The following is an 18,147-nucleotide window of genomic DNA, read 5'->3' on the forward strand; positions in this document are numbered from 1 at the left end:
AGTACCACACGCCCAAGAAAGTGGACGCGTGCGCCGCGGATGATACCACGGTCGATCTGTTCGCCGACCGCGTGCCGCACGTGTTCCGCAATTGCACGGTAAGGGTGGCCGCGTTCAACTGGCCGCCGATGACCGTGCTGTCGCCGTCGGGCCGGACGATGTTGCACGGCATGGACGTGGGCGTGGTGCAGCTGATGAGCCGGTTAGGCAACTTGCGGCTGGAGGTGCACGAGGTGGGTGGCAAACAGCGGTGGGGCATCAAGTGGCCGAACGGCACGTGGAACGGCGGATTCGGCATGCTGAGCGCACATCAAGCGGACGTGCTGATCGGCGGCTCAATCCTGACACCCGGGCGCATCGAGATGTTCGACTCAGTGCCGCCGCGGCAGGTGATCCGGATCCAGATCTACACGCCGTTGCCGCGAAGGCTACCGTACTGGCGGAACATGCTGCACGTGTTCTCCGGCCGGTTCTGGCTGACCGTGCTCGCCGTGTTTCTGCTCACGTCCGCAGTGCTCCGGCTGGCCGGCGCGCTCCTGCCCCGCGAGCGTCGCGCGTTCACCGACACCGGCCATTGCCTGGTCGTCGCGTGGTCGGTGCTGTGCAGCGTGTCCGCGGGCCGGCAGCCCTCGTCCGCCTCGTCCAGAATGGCGTTCCTGTCGTGGACCGTGTACGCGCTGCACATCAGCGCCGTGTACACGTCCATGCAGCTCATCTACCTGTACAAACCCAAACACGAGCAGCCCATGCGCACTATCGACGACGTGCGGGCGTCCGGGCTGACGGTGTGCTGCGTGCCCACGTTCATACCGATCGCGCATGCCATGGACCCGAACAACTTTAAGCTGACCAATTACACGCCGTGCACGGACATGGTGGCATCGGTGGACCGGCTGCTGCGTAGCAAGGACGTCATCATACTGGACCCGGAGGACCATTTCGAGACGCTCGTCTCGGATGCGGCCCAGAAGAAGGTCAACAAGGTGGACGAGGTGGTGATCGTCTACAACATCGGCATGTACATGCAGAAGGGCAGCCCGTACAGGCGCGTGCTGTCCAGGGCGCAAATCGCCGCGTACGAGACGGGCCTGCACATCAAGTGGAGGAGGGACGTGTCGCCGATGCGGCGGCCCAAGAAAAAGACGCGAGTCAAAGTCAAGAAGCTCAACGTGGACGAGCTGCAGGGCGCGTTCATAATACTCATTTGCGGACTGTGCGGCAGCGCGGTGGTGTTTTCGTTCGAACGTTTCCGCCGCGGCGAGCCCGTCCGATGAACTGTGATTTCGGTTAGACCGCCGTTTGTTCTTGGCAGTGGCGCCGAACTTCTAAAATCTCACTTGGGCCAAATAAAAATCCAACGGTCTCAAGCACCCCAGCGGCCACAAGTCTACATTTTTACAAATGTGTAGAACAATTATTTGTGCTCACAAATTTCAAGTATAAGGCTTGATTCATACTAGTTAGACACGAACTGACAGACACCGTACCGTACCGTTCCGCAAAATATTTTATTATGTGTTTTAATTTAGGTAATACACATTTGAACATTTCCGTACTGACCCGACAGACTCCATCCGGCATCCCTCGCGAGAATAATCAAAAGTATTACTGTCGAGTGGGTGGGTAAAACCTTAGTGAAAATATGTATAGCGTTGCCGAACATTGCATCTGCATGAAAAGATTCGGCTGAAAGAGATTACGAAAATCAATTGTAGCCCAAAAATGATTTGCGCACTGCTACTAAAATATTCTTTCACGTCGCACAGTGATTCGCCATTAAGAAATAAATCAAAACTACGTTTAACTAATTGTGTACTGTTAATCCGCAAAAATTGTACGAAAATCATATGCACAGATAATGCTTAGGAAAAGTTTTCACAATTATATAAATCTATATATGATTGTTGCGTTAGTTTTTTCTTTAAATTAATAATCAAACATTTTACTAGGTACGTATTATTGTTGAAACGGAACGATGCATAAATAATGTACAATATTAATCAAGACCATACATCAACCGTTCTTAACTTGGGTAGATATCTGATGAGGCGGAACTAGGGGGAGGAAGACGGGTATTCATATCCGTTCGTAACATTTTAGAGGGTGTAATTTTTGTAATATATAATTTATAATTGACTGCTAGTTTGATATTTATAACTTTTTAATGATGATTTGTTTAAAACTCAATAAGTATGATTGTATGCTTATTATTAGAAAACAATTGTAGGGAAGAGTATTTGATTCTTTATCTACTCGTATGATAGGGCGTAATTTCAATATTTTCCCCGGGCGTAAAAATTCCTAGTTCGGCTCGTGAATATCTATATGTTGCAGGAAAATCATATTTATAATACTAACCGTACAATTATAAACCAATAATTATTTATCATACTTCAACTATAAATATATTTTTACGCAAATCTTTAATCTCTTAAGATTGAAATCCGTTTTAAATTTTTCTTATAAAAAAAGAACAATCAAAAAAACTGTAGAGTGAAATCTAAGAATAATCATTTAAAGTATCAATAAAACAACTTTTGTTACCAGGAATCATCCCTCAATTGGAAGATTGATACAATTCAAATCTAAAACAATTTTTCCTCCTTGGCAAAGTAATTTTTATGATGACATGTATCGTTAAAATAGTTTTACTGTCATATATAGATGGAATATTTTATGAAATTTAAATTATTTATTTTACCATCATGCATTAAATACAGTTAATACGTATGTCGAGATAGTTTTGTAAAAAATATAAAATTAGAATTTTTAATACTATGAGAAATATTTGGGGGGCTGTAGAACATAATTACAATGGTTCACCGACTCTTTCTGTGATTTTAATGCTGGGAAGAAAATGTTTAAATATTAAAAAATTGATATAACTTCATATAAAGTTATTAATATAAACGATATAAATTGATAAAATTAATATAAAATAAAGAATGATATAACCAACATTTTGTTAAAAACTAAATCCTAATGATAACTTTAGTACTATTCTGCCTTAAGTAAAGTAAACATCTAACAAACATTATTTTAGTAATTTTAGTTTTTACATCCCTATGATTTGATCGTTTCACTATAAGATTATTTGAATCAATTTATAATCTAAACAATAATTTTATATAAACAATTTAAAATAAAAATGATTCATTACTTTTAATAGTTTAAGATGAACGAGCAATAATTATAAAGCATAAATTATTAATTTTTAAAAAAAGTATATTATTAAAATAAGTATTAAAATTAAATTTATAAAAACAAAAAAAATTATAAGACTTTTTTAAAAATAATTAGAAATTGACCAAAGTGGTTTTTAATAGTTTTTGTTTTTGACGTTTTCTTTTCTTATGAACATTTTGTGTAATATTGAATACTAAATCTTCTTCTTCTTGGCTGTTATTTATGAACATAAGTGAATGCAAATTTTCTCCCACTAAATCCTAAATAAAATTTATTCAGTTAGTAATTTTAAATTTACCAATATATCTAAACAATGTTATCAATTAGAACATACTCTAAATTCATTAGTTTTCTTTGTGGCGAGTAGATGCAATTGTCTTAAAATAGGCATCATGTCTTTGACAGATGATAATGGTTTATGCAATGTTTGGACCAAGAAGACTAAAGACCTAACTACAGCCTCAATTTCATGGTGCATATGATTTAAAAGTGGAATTAATGACTCCATAAAATAGCAGACACTGGAAAAGGGTATTAGTAACAATACTTCTTCCAATTCACTGAAAATTATAAAAGAAAAAAATTAGATTTAAATTGTATTATAATTATAATAACAGTTAAAAAATAAAGGTAGTTTTAATAAGTTTAAACTTGCCTTGAACGAATTCTTTTTATTATTTCTAATAGATAATCATCAGCAGTTTTTACATTAAATGCCATCATTATCATTGGTAAGGATGGTTTATCCTCACTTGTGTTCTGATTTTGATGAAGCGAATCTTTGTACTCCTTGATAACATTTAAACATTCCAACAATAGTTCAGCCTTAAAGTAAAACATACGTGTAAATTAAAATAATAAACATTTAATTGTTTAGTATATCATATTTTAGTAGTAATTACAGCTTTTTCTGATGAAATGGTCTTCTTTGATGGCAATGCTAAGATCGATGGTCCACCGTACACATTAGTTTCTTCTCCTGTAGCTAATTCTTTTTCATCTTCTTGAGTTCTTTCTTCTTCTCGTTCGTCTTCTAATACAAGGGGCTCTTCAGTTTTCTCAAATAATCGTATGACGTTATCTTGACCACAACTTAAAACAAAATAACCATTTCCACTCACAGATAAATTACGACATTCACCTCTGTGGCCCTAAACCAAAAAATATAATAGTTATGACAAATAATTAAAATTTATTTGGATAAAAAGTTATATGTAGGTACCTGAAGTGTTAAAACTCTTTCAAAAATATCAGCATCCCAATGTTTAATATTTCCATTTTTATCAGAAGTGAAAAACTGATGTGTTTGAGGAATAAACTTTATACTGGTCAATGAAGAATCGGTTGTTAATCGTTTGTGACAATCTCCGTAGTCTAAACCCCAAATTCTAACAGTTTTATCAGCACTTGCAGTTATAATAAGTGAAGAATCATAACTTATATCAAAATCATTCACTGGGAGAGTGTGTCCATACAAATCAATGAAGTGCTAAAAATATTTGAAATAAAAATGTTACTTTAAACATTCAAAAAAAATAAAAATATGAACTTATTAACTTATCTTAACTGACATAATTTATAATATCAGTTAATTAGCAATAAAATAATTATATTAACTTATCAACAAATATTCATAAAAATAAAAATTTTAAAATTTTTTCTTTAGTTATTTAAGTCATACTACCTATTATTTAGTTTATAGCTAAGTTTAATAAGCATAAATGATAATAAGTTTAATGAAATGGAGACTAAGCCTATTGTTGATACTTCAAAGTTTGTTTAATACTTATTTAAGAGATTAATCATAAGGTCACAATACCATTTTCTTTCAGATCTTTTGGATGGATAGTTGCTGCCGACATTACAAATAATGAATAGTTATGTTACAACTCCATGACAATTTATGATCAAAATTAATTCTATGGTATATAGTAATTAATAAGATAGGACATTTTAAATTATTGAAAGTAACTCAAGGTCAGTGACCTTGTGTGAATTGCTTGGATTTTTATGAACTGTTAATGACATAATATGATTTATCATCACCATGATCTATTAAAAGGGGAATTATTATAGCATCATGTAGAAATCCAACTTTTATTTTTGAGAAGGTAGAGAAGTATGAATGAAAATAGAATAACTGATGATCATCAAAATAAGATTTAAAAATAAAATAAAAATTTAGAAGTAGGATTTATTTATTTTATAGAAGAAACGATTGTGTCACATGTAGTCAAAGACTTGGTGACATTGATTTTGTTGTATTATTTTTTCTTTATTGATGATGCAATTGTTTCCATTATCTTATTTATATGGTGAATTTTAGAATTGTTTATTCTTTTGACAATCAATTTTTCAGGAAGTTTCAATATACATATAACAGTAAAAAGAAAGTACATACAATTATACCATACCTTGAAAGTATCCTTGAAAAATATTTTGATAGTATTATCTAAAAGTGCAACAGCTAATAACTTGTTATCTGGACTGACTTTGGCACATTGAACATTTTCATCTAATTCTATTGTCTTTAAATGTAATAATGATAATACTCTTCGGTCAGAATTTGGTAAAACTACCAATTCCAATTGCCATAATTTAACTGAGCTATCACCTCCACCAGTAATACAACCAAGCTAGACATTACCACCATTGAAAAATATTTTATATAAACGTTAAAACAAGAATATCAAAAAAAAGGAAAGTAAAAATTATTTTACCTCGTCTGGAAGCATGTAAATAGATTTTAAATCTTTAGAATGAGCAGAAATGCATTCAATGATATATCCTGCTGCAATATCAATAACTAACAAATTACCATCTTCAAGTCCAGCTAAAACATGTCTGTCACCAGGAATAACACATAAACATTGAACCTGACTTGATGTTTCAACAGTTCGAATACAATTTAGAGTTTTCCTGCTCCACATTTTTACTGATTCTGAACCACCGGTAAATAAAGCCAAATTATCTGAACTAAACGCTAAGACTTTAACATTGGACCTATGACCATGTAATGAAATTTTGCGTAATTCTTTAACTACTTTGTTATCAGTCAAAGATACTGAATACATTGCTAAAGAGTTATTCGACATACTCACAACAACCTATTAAAAACAAATAATATGATTTTGAATTCAATTTAATATTAGTTAAAAAAATTAACAAATTTTCCTACTTTGACATGAGTTTGCTTTACAACTAAGTCAACAGATTTAATTTTGAAATCTGTTAAAATAGATGGTAATCGTCGTACTACATCTTGTAATGCTGGACTTTTTTCATTTAAAAATGCTAAATTCTCATCATTTTCATTTTCACCACGCCTATAAAAATATAAATAATCAATCATAAATAAATTATAATACTAATTAAATATTACTTAACAATATAATATTAAATTTACTTTAAAGCTTTTTTTCTAAATTTACGCTGTCGATTACGTAAACGTTCTAATGCTTCACCGTCACCAGTAAAAATAAATAGCTCTAATAGTTTGCCATGTCCATGACAACAAAGAACATGATTAGTATTATCAGTTGCAGAAGATACTACACGGCCAGGGCCTTCTCTCATTAATGATCCAGCTTTTACGCATTTTATTGAAGACTAAAAATTTAATAAATTTAATAAAATTTAAAATTTAAAATTTAATCATAAAATAGTGGAAAATAAACATTATTATTTTATTATTAAATCTATATTGAATAAATACTAACTGTAAAATCTAATATAGTCTCAGAGGACAAAAGTTCTGTCATTTTTATTTCTAATTCTTCTTCCTTGGTTTCTGAAATTTTCCAAGTACGCAGTTCTGCGTCATTACTTCCAGCCACAACAAAATCATCATTTCGTAAAATAGATAGGGTCCATACCTAAAAAAAAAAAAGAATTGTTAATTATCATAAGTATTCTTAAAAATTGAATACTGTGTTATATACATATAATATATTTAATTTAATAATAATAATATATCTTACTTCAGTTATATGACCTGCTAATGTCTTAAAACAATGACCAGTAGTTAAATCCCAAAACTTTATATAAGTATCTTTTGATGATGTCAATACTATATTGTATTTATTCATAAATTTAACTTCTGTGATTATTCCTTTATGGCCAGACAATCTATGTAACCCTTTTTCTGCTACAATATCCCAAATTACTGCTTCAGTATCCTGAAAATATTTGTTCACATAATTTCAAGTTATTACATGAAAATAATATGTATTACTTAATGTCTGTTGACCATTAAACACATTTTTATATTAAAAATATATATATAATTTTAAGAAAAATTAATCTTATAATAGAGTGAAATTAATAAATAAAAATGTTTTTATATGCAAATGAATATCTTATGTAATAATGTGATCACTTTAACTGGTATTTATAATGAAAAAATATTTACTTTAGAACCCGATGCGAGCATATGACCATTAGTGTCGTAATTTAACGCAGTTATAGCAGAACGATGGCCTTGAAATGTTCCCACAAGTTCACCGGTTGTCAAATTAAATGTATTCACCAAACCGTCCGAATAACCAACAGCAATGTGTTTACCTTCTGAAATCGAAGCCAATTTAACAACACTATTTTTTTTCAAAGTATTATTTTTCATGTCTTCATCTTCGATTGTCATGACCTAAAAATCAAAAAAATTTAATTTTAACTGCTTAAAACTAACAAGCGTTTTAAATACTTACCAATTTAGCCAAGCGTAAGTCCCAAACAACAACATTTTCACAAGCGCCAACAGCAACGTATCGGTCGGAGATGCCGTTCAAAGTAACGAAGACTATATTACAGTCGGGATGGCAAATGATATTAAAATTGCTCAGTGGCACGTAACGTAAATATTGCTTAGTGATGCCCATTTCAAACGGTTTTGAACTGCAATAGATGACGAAAAAAAATCGTGATCCTCACATGTGTCAAGCTCGGGATCATGTGCTCACCGTGACGGCGGTTCACCGTATCACAATCACCCCGTTATCAGTTATGGATACATGAATGCGTGATCTCGATGGGCCGTTATCATTATTTAAGCCGTTATCACATTTCATACCTTTGCGATAGTACAAATACATTGATAACACTATAAAGCGGACCCTACACGATTAATAATATTACCTATTCTATAACAATAGGAAATAGGAATTGAATATCTATATTAGACGGTTAGTATTTACATAGCTAAGTACTAAGTACTTATTTAATTATGAACTTAGCGTAAAAATAGCAGGTATCATTATTAAACTTATTATTACCTGTTAGTAAAAATTGCATGCTAAAATTGCCTGTGTCATTAACCATTTAGAATAAACAATTTATGTTTCTAAATAATGTATAATTAATGAACTAAATGAATGTACAATTTTGATTTTATGGTTTTTTTATATAATCTAGATTACATTTTCAGAAGATTATAAGTCAGCAAATTATCTAAACCAAACCAGATAAGATTATAATTGAATAGTATACACCTGTTTTATGTATTATTTATTTATGTTTTCTAGTTTTATGTTATCTCTTGTTATAAAACATTACATTTATAAATAAAATTTGATAAAATCGTTATATACTTATATTTTAAACACTAGTAGGATATTTGTTTACTCATACATAATTCTAAAAAAAATAATTTTCCAAATAATTTAAGATTTCTACATAGTGCAGTAACAAGGAACTTTAAATCAGATTTATTTCAATTAATAATTTATCAATTTAGTGAAAAAAAACCAGTATATTGCTATTAGGACACTAAACAGACAACATTTTATAAAATTCACAATATTAAAAATCATAATACCTAAAATATTTCAATTATAAGAATAATACATGTAAAAAGAATAACTAACATTTGCACCATAACATAAAAAAATATTTCAATTAAATGTATACAACAGGAATTAAAAGTAACAATAGATTAGATTGTACGTAAGAGAACATTGAATAAAATGGCTTTAACATTTGATTTACAGTTTCTCGATGAACCTAGTTACTTTTAATAGTTATTTAATAATTACCTGCAGTCTATCTATAGAGACTATTTCATAATAGTTAGTTCTGTTATCTTTCCTTATTTTATTTTATTTAATTGTTATATTAATGAAATGTTGTGAATCATCATGAATTAATTAGAATTGTTTGATGGAGGGAGTATATCAGGACAGCTAACATTATGTTCTCCAACATCAACTATATAATAAGGGGGTGGAGGAGGAAACTTCTTCATGTTTTATCATATAGCTAAGTATTTTTTTTAAATGGAATGTAATTTTGTCTGAATGCTTTTCTCATCAATATTTTGAATGATACAAGGGATTTATATCATATACAACTCTAGAAAAACTGCATAAATTTTTACCAAACCATTGACTAGATTCTATGCTTTAAAACAATATCTTAGTAATTTGTAAGTTAATTTAATTATTATTATTGTTTAAAATCATATTATATATTTATATATATATATATATATATATATATATAACTTTAAATTAAATTAAAAAAATTGAGTGTTACATACAGTCTGTGCTTTTAATGGTAAGAGTATATTTACAGACATTGTTTTTAACTCTAAAGATTAAACCATATGAATATTAAATGACTAGTTATATTTTAATACATTGTTTATTTAACTTAGTATTATTATGAATTCAATACATTATATATTTCGACTTAGTTTCAATAATTTGACGAAAAATTAACTTACCTTTTGTGTTGAATTTATCCTAAAAGTAACTGCAGCGGTTCTAGAATCTATTGCTACAACTGAAATTTTAATTTTTTTTTAAAAAAAAAGACACATTAAGAAGCATCATATTTAATAAGATTTTGTGTATTTTTTTTTTAACATTGGTATTAACAGCATTGGTTTCGTTTTGAACATATTTTAACATTTTGTAACAAGACAAAAAAAAAAGATGGATTAAAAATATGGTTTCATTCATAATATATCTACAAATTGTTCGCAAATGCTAAACAAAAACAAACAAAAAATTTTTTAATTTACTTAATTATACGAAAAGAATATTTAATTTTCATTTATAAGCCACCTCCACTTCTTTCAACACTTATTTTACTTTTCATTTTACTATGTGCTTCTTCTTCTAATTCAGCCATTTTGGCAAAACGAGAATGGGAAATATGACCAGCTTTTATTGCTGACATCATCTGGTAATAAAAATATTAAGTATTAATTTTATGTATTCACTTTAGTTATACTAATTAAAAATAATGACAGATTATAAATTTTTTTTACTCATTTTTAGAAATTTTAAATTAAAAATAAATATACCTGTAAATATTCGTCAAGTTCAACTTGGCCATTCATATTGGTGTCAATTTCTCTTAGAATTTCATGGAGTTCTTCACCTTTGACATCTTCACCGGCATTCTAACATAAATTAATACTTATAGTTTTCATTTTATATGATAAAATAATTTTTAGGAATGAATACCTTCATACTCCTACGAATATCATTAATGGAAACATATCCTTTGCGATCAAGATCGATAATTTGGAATCTGTTGACATACATTTTGATCTCCTCCTTAGATAAAGTGATTGGTATTTTGTCTCGAGAAGCTCTATTCACACTCATACCCATTTCGGTTGCCAAAAAGTTACTAGCCATTTTCAATTGTTTCTAAATATTTTTCAATTAGATATGGACATACATATATATTTATATATAATCATTATAATATCAAACCTCTTTTTCTTCAGGACTCCATTTTAATTCTTCTGCCATAATGTTAACAATAGTTGGAAGGGCTTCTTGAGCAGCTTGTACATTTAAGAATGCCAATCGCAAACGTCTAGCAATCATATCAACTGCAGTAACAGCATATTCTCTAACTCCATAACGAATCTGTAAGAAAAAAGGCATTTTTATTATAATATATAATTTATTATTAGATAATTTGATTTATAATACCTCAGCATCAATATATGGAAAATCAGGATGAATTTTATTACCAATGATTGGCCAACGTTTACCAGTGAGATTAGCCAATTTAGCTACAGCAAAAGCTCTATCACCGTATGATGTAGCTAAATGTTGAGCTACTTCACATTCTAAGCCAAAATCTTGTACTAATCGAATATACATTGTTGGTGTCCATCCATGCGATCCTTCCAACTGAAGACCATCTGTTTGGCATTCAGGTTTTGTGGGTTTTAATTCTGGAATAGCTGAAAGGCAATTTTATATTACAAATAATTTAGTTCAATATTTTTAAAAAAAATAACAACTTAAACTAACCTTGAATTGCAGCATCAATAGTTTCCTGGGCCATAGATCTGTATGTAGTCCATTTTCCTCCAGCAATTGTCACTAAATTAGATTTGCTTATGTGCACAATATGATTACGAGCTAATGATTGAGTGTCACCTTTATTTGGATCTGACACCAATGGACGAATGCCAGCCCAAGCACTCAAAACATCACCTCGGCGTACTAAAATTATATGATGAATTACAATACAAAAATTCACAATAAATGTTAATTGTTAACTAACCTTCAACATCAGAGTTGAGATAATTTTTAATTTCATTCAATATAAATCCAATTTCATCTTCTGTTGGTGTTGGATGGTATGTCACATCACATGGGCTATCTGTAGTACCTGATAATGTATGTTTTTGCCATGGTAAAAAGAATATAACACGGCCATCAGATGTTTCAGGATCCAAGAGTCCCATTTGTTCAGGGCTAATAACATTAAAACATTTATTAGTTATTTAGTAAATGAAGTCCAAAAACATTTGAAATAATTACCTATAATAACCAGGTAATACAATATGTACACCTTTACTTGGTGTACATATTTCCTTGACAGATGTATCATCCATTTGGCGTACAGAATCAGTAAAAGGGCCAGCAGCATTTATTACACATTTTGCTTTAACATCCCATTCTTCTCCAGTTAGTTCGTCTCGAAGGTGTGCACCACATATTTTACCATCAGCGTCTTTATGAAGACTCATTGCTTTTACATGATTTGCTACTGTAGCACCATAACGAGTGGCAGTTAGTGCAAGAGCAAGACACATTCTTGCATCATCTTGTTGGCCTAAAAAATTAAAATATACAAAAGGATATTATTACCTCAATAGACAAAGTAAAAACTCTAATTACCATCATGATAAACAATAGCTCCAACTAATTTATTTTTTTTAAGCATAGGAAATATTTCTAATGCTTCAGTTTTAGATAAATAATAAGAACTTTTAACCGTTTTTGAACCAGCAACAAGATCGTAAGCTTTTATACCAACCCAGTAGTATGGAACTTTCCACCATCTAAATTAACATAAAAAATAATAAAAACAGGTGAACATAAATTACTCATATAAGATAAAATAACATACTCATAAACTGGTAACATGATTGGTATAGCATGAGTGAGATGAGGAGCAGTTTTAAGCATAGATGATCGTTCATGCAATGCTTCTTTTACCATTTTATATTGTTCCCAATCTAAATTAAGAATTGCTTTTTGCAAGTAGCGTACACCTCCATGAATAAGTTTGGTACTACGACTTGATGTGCCTGATGCAAAATCATCTAACTCAACAAGTGCAGTTTTTAAACCTGAAAATCATAAATTTGTCAAAAACAATTATATTATAAATTAAATAAATAAATTATATAATGTTAAAAATATATTTTACCACGAGTTACAGAGTCAATTGCACAACCTGCCCCTGTAGCACCACCACCAATAATTAGGACATCGAAATTTTCTGATTTTAATGACTGAATTTGAGTGTTTCTTGGTGGTAATGTACGTTTTCTACCTGTTTTTTTTCCAGCTTCTGCTTGCACTGATTGTAATTCCTGAATTATAGAATAATAATTGATTACATCAAATGAATAAAACTAAATAATTTACTAAATATTATAAAACTAAAAATAAAAAAAATACAAACACTTGGATTTTCTCCGGTTAACAACCATGTAGTGAAATAAGCTCCAGCACCTACTGATGCACCACCAACAATTATATTATAAAGTTTTGATGCCATAATGTAACCTAAAAATAAAATAAATATTTATATATATATAAATACATAATCAAGTGAGAAATATGAGACAGACATACATAACTTATAACATATTTTGTATACATTGTAAGTAGTATAAGTGAAAAATGGATACAATGTGATGATATTAGGTTAATTAGTTGATAAATAAATTATGTTTGAAGTAAATCTTAAAAAATTTTATAAATTATAAAATTAATTTTTATATTTATTAAAAAAAGATTTAAGTTTATATATTGAGATAAAATAAATAAAAATTGTTGTTTAAAAATCTGAAGCAGATTTACTAATTGGAATTAGGCCAAATACTTTTTTAGCAGACCTTTAGATTAGATTGCCAAAAGTCAAAACATATAATGTATAACATACTAATACTTATAGGTATATCTATAATAAATGTTAAATTTAAAACTCCTTACAAAGTAAATACATTTTTTTTTTTTAATCAATGTGACATTGAATGATATTGATTTTATTCAAAGTTTAGAATTGTAAAAAAGAAAAATTATTTTTTCATAATTTTTGTCAATTATTGATATTATATTAAACTGATCCTATTAATTAAATAAATTATACATTTATTAGGTAAAGATGTAATTATAAGAAATAAAATAAGGTAGGAACTAATAATTAGCATTTTTATTTAAGTTGATGTAAAAATAAGAACATTAATTGAATAACTAATGATACTATAGCAAATATTTTTCTAAATTCTTTGATTATATAGTATAGATACTTTTGTTATTTTTCCATTGTTTGTAGGTAGTTTAGAAGCTAATTATCAACCTTTAATATACTTAAAATGATTTTAAGATATGTTATGATAATTGGAAGGATTATTAATTTAATATTGCAATAATAAACTAATAAAATCACCTTGATATATTTATACAATAGAAGATATTTTTCATAGATAAATAAAATAATTTAATACAAGCAAATAAATATTTAGAAATAAGAAACTTATAATATTTAATTGAAAAACAATAATATAATATAATATTTAATGAGATTTCAAAATCTCAAAAATAGACAATTGTAATGATCAATTAATTAGTAGGTTATTATTTATTACTATTATTATTATTACTTATTAATGATTTAAATATTTTTATGTCATTACTGATTATTGCTTTTATTACTAAATAATTAATTTTTAAATTAGTACTAATATATTGCTTCAAACTATTTTTAAGATTTTAATGTATGTTGATTAAAAAAATATTTTATAAACATAAAATGCTCAATATTGGTGAAACATCAGAACTGATCAATTAATGTTACCTTAAAATATTTATTGCTAAATACTTGTTTTACTACCTAATTTTATCTTTCTATTGAATACTTTAGAATATATAAGTTACTTTTTATACTTTAAATATTTCTCAAAAGATGATCACATTCTTGCATAATACACTTAGTAAAATAATTACTTTAAGACAATCATAAATTATTAGCAATATGACATTTTAAGTATACAATTATATTGAAGTGATAAAAATAAGGCACATCAAATACTGATATAATAATTCAGTAGCAACAACTACTATAAATATTATACCCATTTAATAAATTTTGAGATTTGACAAAATGTGCTAAGATTAACTGCTGTTTTATATTATTGCTAATACAATGTCTTATACATTCTAAATCAGAAAAAAATTGTTATGCTCTTATGCTTTATGTAGCTGTACTTAGGTATAGAGATTTTCATTAATAAATAAAAGTGTAAGAAAATTTTTTTTTGCTCGGATGCATAAAAATGAAATTTTTAGAATATTAACACACCATTACCAAAAGGGTATGGCTTGAAGAAATAGGCAGACATACATACTTGATAAGGGGTTTGCTCGGTAATAATGAATGTCTTAAGTGTTTTAAACCATTTATGAGAAAATAGATAGAATTATAATACAAATTGCAGTCACATTTAAATACTCATTATTAAAATTATTTATGTAACTGAATATTTAAAATAAAACATAAATCAATATACACTGTGGTAAAGATAGAAAAAAGAAAAATTATTTTGTTAACTTTTTCCGTAATTTTTTCGACTAATTAACTGAAACGTATGCCATGGAGCACTTTTTTGTAGGTAAGTATTAGTAATACGAAATTGTTATTCACCTAAGAACCTAAAAGAAATAAAAATTATGTTAATTTGAGCGTTTGAAAAATTATCTGGCATTTAAACACGCGTATAATGTGTACATAGTATTTAAATAAACAAACGCTAATTACTTAAGTGATTACTAATTACGGACGTTGTGCGATTACACGCGTATTATCTATGGTAAACCTTTCGTACGGACCAGTTCGGTGCGTGGGTAATTATTATAATATCGGGAATAACTAATTGCACGATAACCAATGTACTCCGACTAATGAACAATAAGATAGGTCGTGAACAACGAGCACGTTACGGGTAGGGTACTTACCGTCGGGTCGTTATGATGGTGATGATGATGATGTATTATTATCGGGCGCGAAAGGGTTGAACGCACATCAGTGCCGGGCGTAGAACGACAAACAACGATGTTAGGACGTTTATTTTGACCGATTAGAGATCGATTAACCGGCGGCAAGCCCGACGGGCTACAAGAGTCGCACTGAAAAGACACCGCGGCACGACCGGTGCGTCGGATGAACGTGAGGTAGCGAGAGGGAGGGAATCATTCGCGGTACCGCACGTGCAACGAAGTACGAATTCGTTGCGCGACTAGTCGTAACATTCGAATGTCGACCAAACGCGATGGGGAGGGGAAAAGTATTAGGAAAATTGGAGGGAATCGACGCGCGCTAGAGCACACGTATTTCGCGAGTGTGTACGGCGGCGACGTTATCAATAAAATACGCGAGATAGCGACCAATCACTTTGTCGACCCGGGATAGATCGTCTCTTGCGACGGAGGAAGGGCGCGGGTGCCGCCGCAACCTTGACCGTCAGAGACGATTTGCACGCGCGTGCAAACGCGTTACGTGATAGGAGGGTTTACCGGTGGGAGGGGGATGACCCGTACGGACGAAGAGAACAACAATACATATTGACCGACGAGGGCGGGAAACGGCCTCGTTTTTTTAATGGGCGTGTTAAATACTCGTACGTGATACTCACCCTGTCGCGTGCGAACGCAATGACCGGTCCAAGGTGACCTATAACCTCGGTGACGGTGCCCCGGCTGCTGGTGGCCGAGTTTTAAAAATAAACGCAGGCGCGCGGACGAACGTCGCCAAACGTAGAGCGAGACGGAGAGAAACGAAAGAAAACTGTCTCGGTTTCGTTTCGCCGTTCGACGGGAATTTTTTTTTTTAATATTATTTTTTTCGATTCCGCCCTATCGCGATCGACGTCCGGCGGCGGTGCTATCTCGGCGACGACGGCGGCGGCGGCGGCAGCGGCGGCGAACAGCGTCACGGTTTTCACATGACATGCGCGCGCAAATATTCGGCACGCACACGACATGCGTATGGTTTTTTTTTTTTTTTTTGGCATGCTCCGCGCGTTGCATGCGCTCTGTACAATAGGCGTGTTCAACGTGGTATTTGGTTACACCAGAAGTAGCTGTGTTGTACCCAGTGGCGTAAATTGGGTCCAATTTCTGGTGGTGCAGAGACATATTCTCAACATATAATTTCCAACACTCCAATTTTCCAACTTCCTAAGTAAAATCCTTCCCAATAAACCGTATATTTTCCTATATATTTCTTTAAATAATATATACATTTTGAATTATTTTAACGGTAAAACCTTTATTATTATAATATTAATAAAAAAAATGAATCTACATTTTTTTTTAGTATGCTGGTTTCTTTGGCTCTTAAAAATATTATTATAGGTATACAAATTTCAATGATATTCTGGTGGTGCAAAAACATACCTTACACCATCACATTTTAGATGTGGTGGTGCAAATGCCACATTTGCACCACCCAGTTTACGTCACTGGTTGTACCTACTATTTACTGTCACCACCGGTCAATGCCGCACAGCAATTTCAGACCAGACAATTACGTAGGTACATCTGAACAGGAAAAATATTATTATACGATAAGGACAAAATATTACACGTTACATGTCGATTTTACGTTACGTATTCGATTGTTTTTTGTGAATTATGTGACTGTCATGTCTGCAAATCGGATATCCAAGTACTCGTCCGATTATCTGTTCTATATTTGTCGTTTCCTGATTGCGTTTGAGTGAACATTGGTTTACATAATTTATGCACTAACATCACGCGCTTGTACTTCGTGATTACGAGCGCTATGACGAGTGACAATATTTTTTTAAATGGTTCATTTTCTATTTTCTATATTTTTCGGTAGACAGTTGGTAAGGGGTTAATTTTGCTTGTTCGCCGTTGAGTGATACTGTTTGTGTTGCTATAAATATTATTATAGAACATCAAACGATTAGGTTGTCTCGTTTCCGCATATACGAAACCAGTTAGTCAATTATTCATACGATATTGTATTATTTTTTTATATTTTTATTTATTTTTTGCACGAACACGATGAAAATTCGATTGCATACGTTACACAACAGTCAAATAATAAAATTAATCGATTTTAATGAGCTTAAAAGTTATAGAGGTAATTCTGGTCGGTCATGGTAACCATTTCTGTTTAGCGACCGTACACGGTACATCGTCAAACATCATTATGTCAACGTTTGAAGGGTATCAAGTTTTCAAAGAGATCAATCTGAAAAAAATCCATATGTGAAACGGACAGTTTTTTGCATTGAGTGCGTTAACATTTCCAACAGCACAACAACTTTAAAAAAAGTTTAACTTTTTAGTACAATAATAGTTTCGTAATTAAAATCATATATTTCCTTTGATAATATATTAATAATTATTATTTCAACTGTACAATTTTTTTTAATACTTAACTGTGCAT

The 18,147-nt window shown here is 31.3% G+C and overlaps 3 protein-coding genes across 3 annotated transcripts in view; 1 reads left to right on the forward strand and 2 right to left on the reverse strand.

The window, feature by feature from the left end:
• The window catches only part of LOC112681863, a gene marked incomplete in the record, with an annotated part of 3,513 nt that extends 1,455 nt beyond the window's left edge, over positions 1-2,058 (forward strand). The window contains 1 exon segment of the mRNA XM_025552188.1: positions 1-2,058. Coding sequence (XP_025407973.1) covers positions 1-1,274 — 1,274 coding nt within the window.
• A 1,238-nt stretch (positions 2,059-3,296) lies between these two features.
• Positions 3,297-8,180, reverse strand: LOC112681890 (WD repeat-containing protein 3). The gene is made up of 13 exons (XM_025552228.1): positions 7,893-8,180; positions 7,598-7,831; positions 7,167-7,364; positions 6,906-7,061; positions 6,593-6,795; positions 6,365-6,512; positions 5,907-6,293; positions 5,601-5,822; positions 4,409-4,675; positions 4,089-4,337; positions 3,842-4,011; positions 3,521-3,746; positions 3,297-3,446 (listed from the first exon to the last, which is right to left on the reverse strand). Exons 1-13 carry the CDS (start codon positions 8,061-8,063, stop codon positions 3,297-3,299), a joined length of 2,781 nt encoding a protein of 926 aa, XP_025408013.1. The 5' UTR covers positions 8,064-8,180.
• A 1,819-nt stretch (positions 8,181-9,999) lies between these two features.
• LOC112681879 (glycerol-3-phosphate dehydrogenase, mitochondrial) lies at positions 10,000-16,174 on the reverse strand. Its single transcript, XM_025552218.1, has 13 exons — positions 15,684-16,174; positions 13,129-13,232; positions 12,871-13,036; positions 12,568-12,790; positions 12,336-12,499; positions 11,976-12,270; positions 11,716-11,909; positions 11,460-11,654; positions 11,133-11,389; positions 10,908-11,066; positions 10,653-10,841; positions 10,490-10,588; positions 10,000-10,365 (listed from the first exon to the last, which is right to left on the reverse strand). The coding sequence occupies exons 2-13, from the start codon at positions 13,222-13,224 to the stop codon at positions 10,237-10,239; spliced, it is 2,166 nt and encodes a 721-aa protein (XP_025408003.1). The 5' UTR covers positions 13,225-13,232; positions 15,684-16,174; the 3' UTR covers positions 10,000-10,236.
• Between the last annotated feature and the right edge of the window lie 1,973 nt (positions 16,175-18,147).

Source organism: Sipha flava, unplaced genomic scaffold, assembly GCF_003268045.1.
Source record: "Sipha flava isolate LNK unplaced genomic scaffold, YSA_version1 198_pilon_pilon, whole genome shotgun sequence".
NCBI classification, from domain to species: Eukaryota; Metazoa; Arthropoda; class Insecta; order Hemiptera; family Aphididae; genus Sipha; species Sipha flava.

Excerpts from the sequence above, each read along its gene's own strand:
- LOC112681879 (XM_025552218.1), bottom strand. The coding sequence starts at position 13,224 with ATGGCATCAAAACTTTATAATATAATTGTTGGTGGTGCATCAGTAGGT. Across the intron at positions 11,910-11,975 it reads GTATTACCTGGTTATTATAG|CCCTGAACAAATGGGACTCT; the intron begins GTAATTATTTCA and ends TAATGTTATTAG. Across the intron at positions 10,589-10,652 it reads ATATTCGTAGGAGTATGAAG|AATGCCGGTGAAGATGTCAA; the intron begins GTATTCATTCCT and ends AATTTATGTTAG.
- LOC112681890 (XM_025552228.1), bottom strand. The coding sequence starts at position 8,063 with ATGGGCATCACTAAGCAATATTTACGTTACGTGCCACTGAGCAATTTT. Across the intron at positions 5,823-5,906 it reads TTTACATGCTTCCAGACGAG|CTTGGTTGTATTACTGGTGG; the intron begins GTAAAATAATTT and ends GGTAATGTCTAG. Across the intron at positions 3,747-3,841 it reads ATAAAAAGAATTCGTTCAAG|TGAATTGGAAGAAGTATTGT; the intron begins GCAAGTTTAAAC and ends TATAATTTTCAG.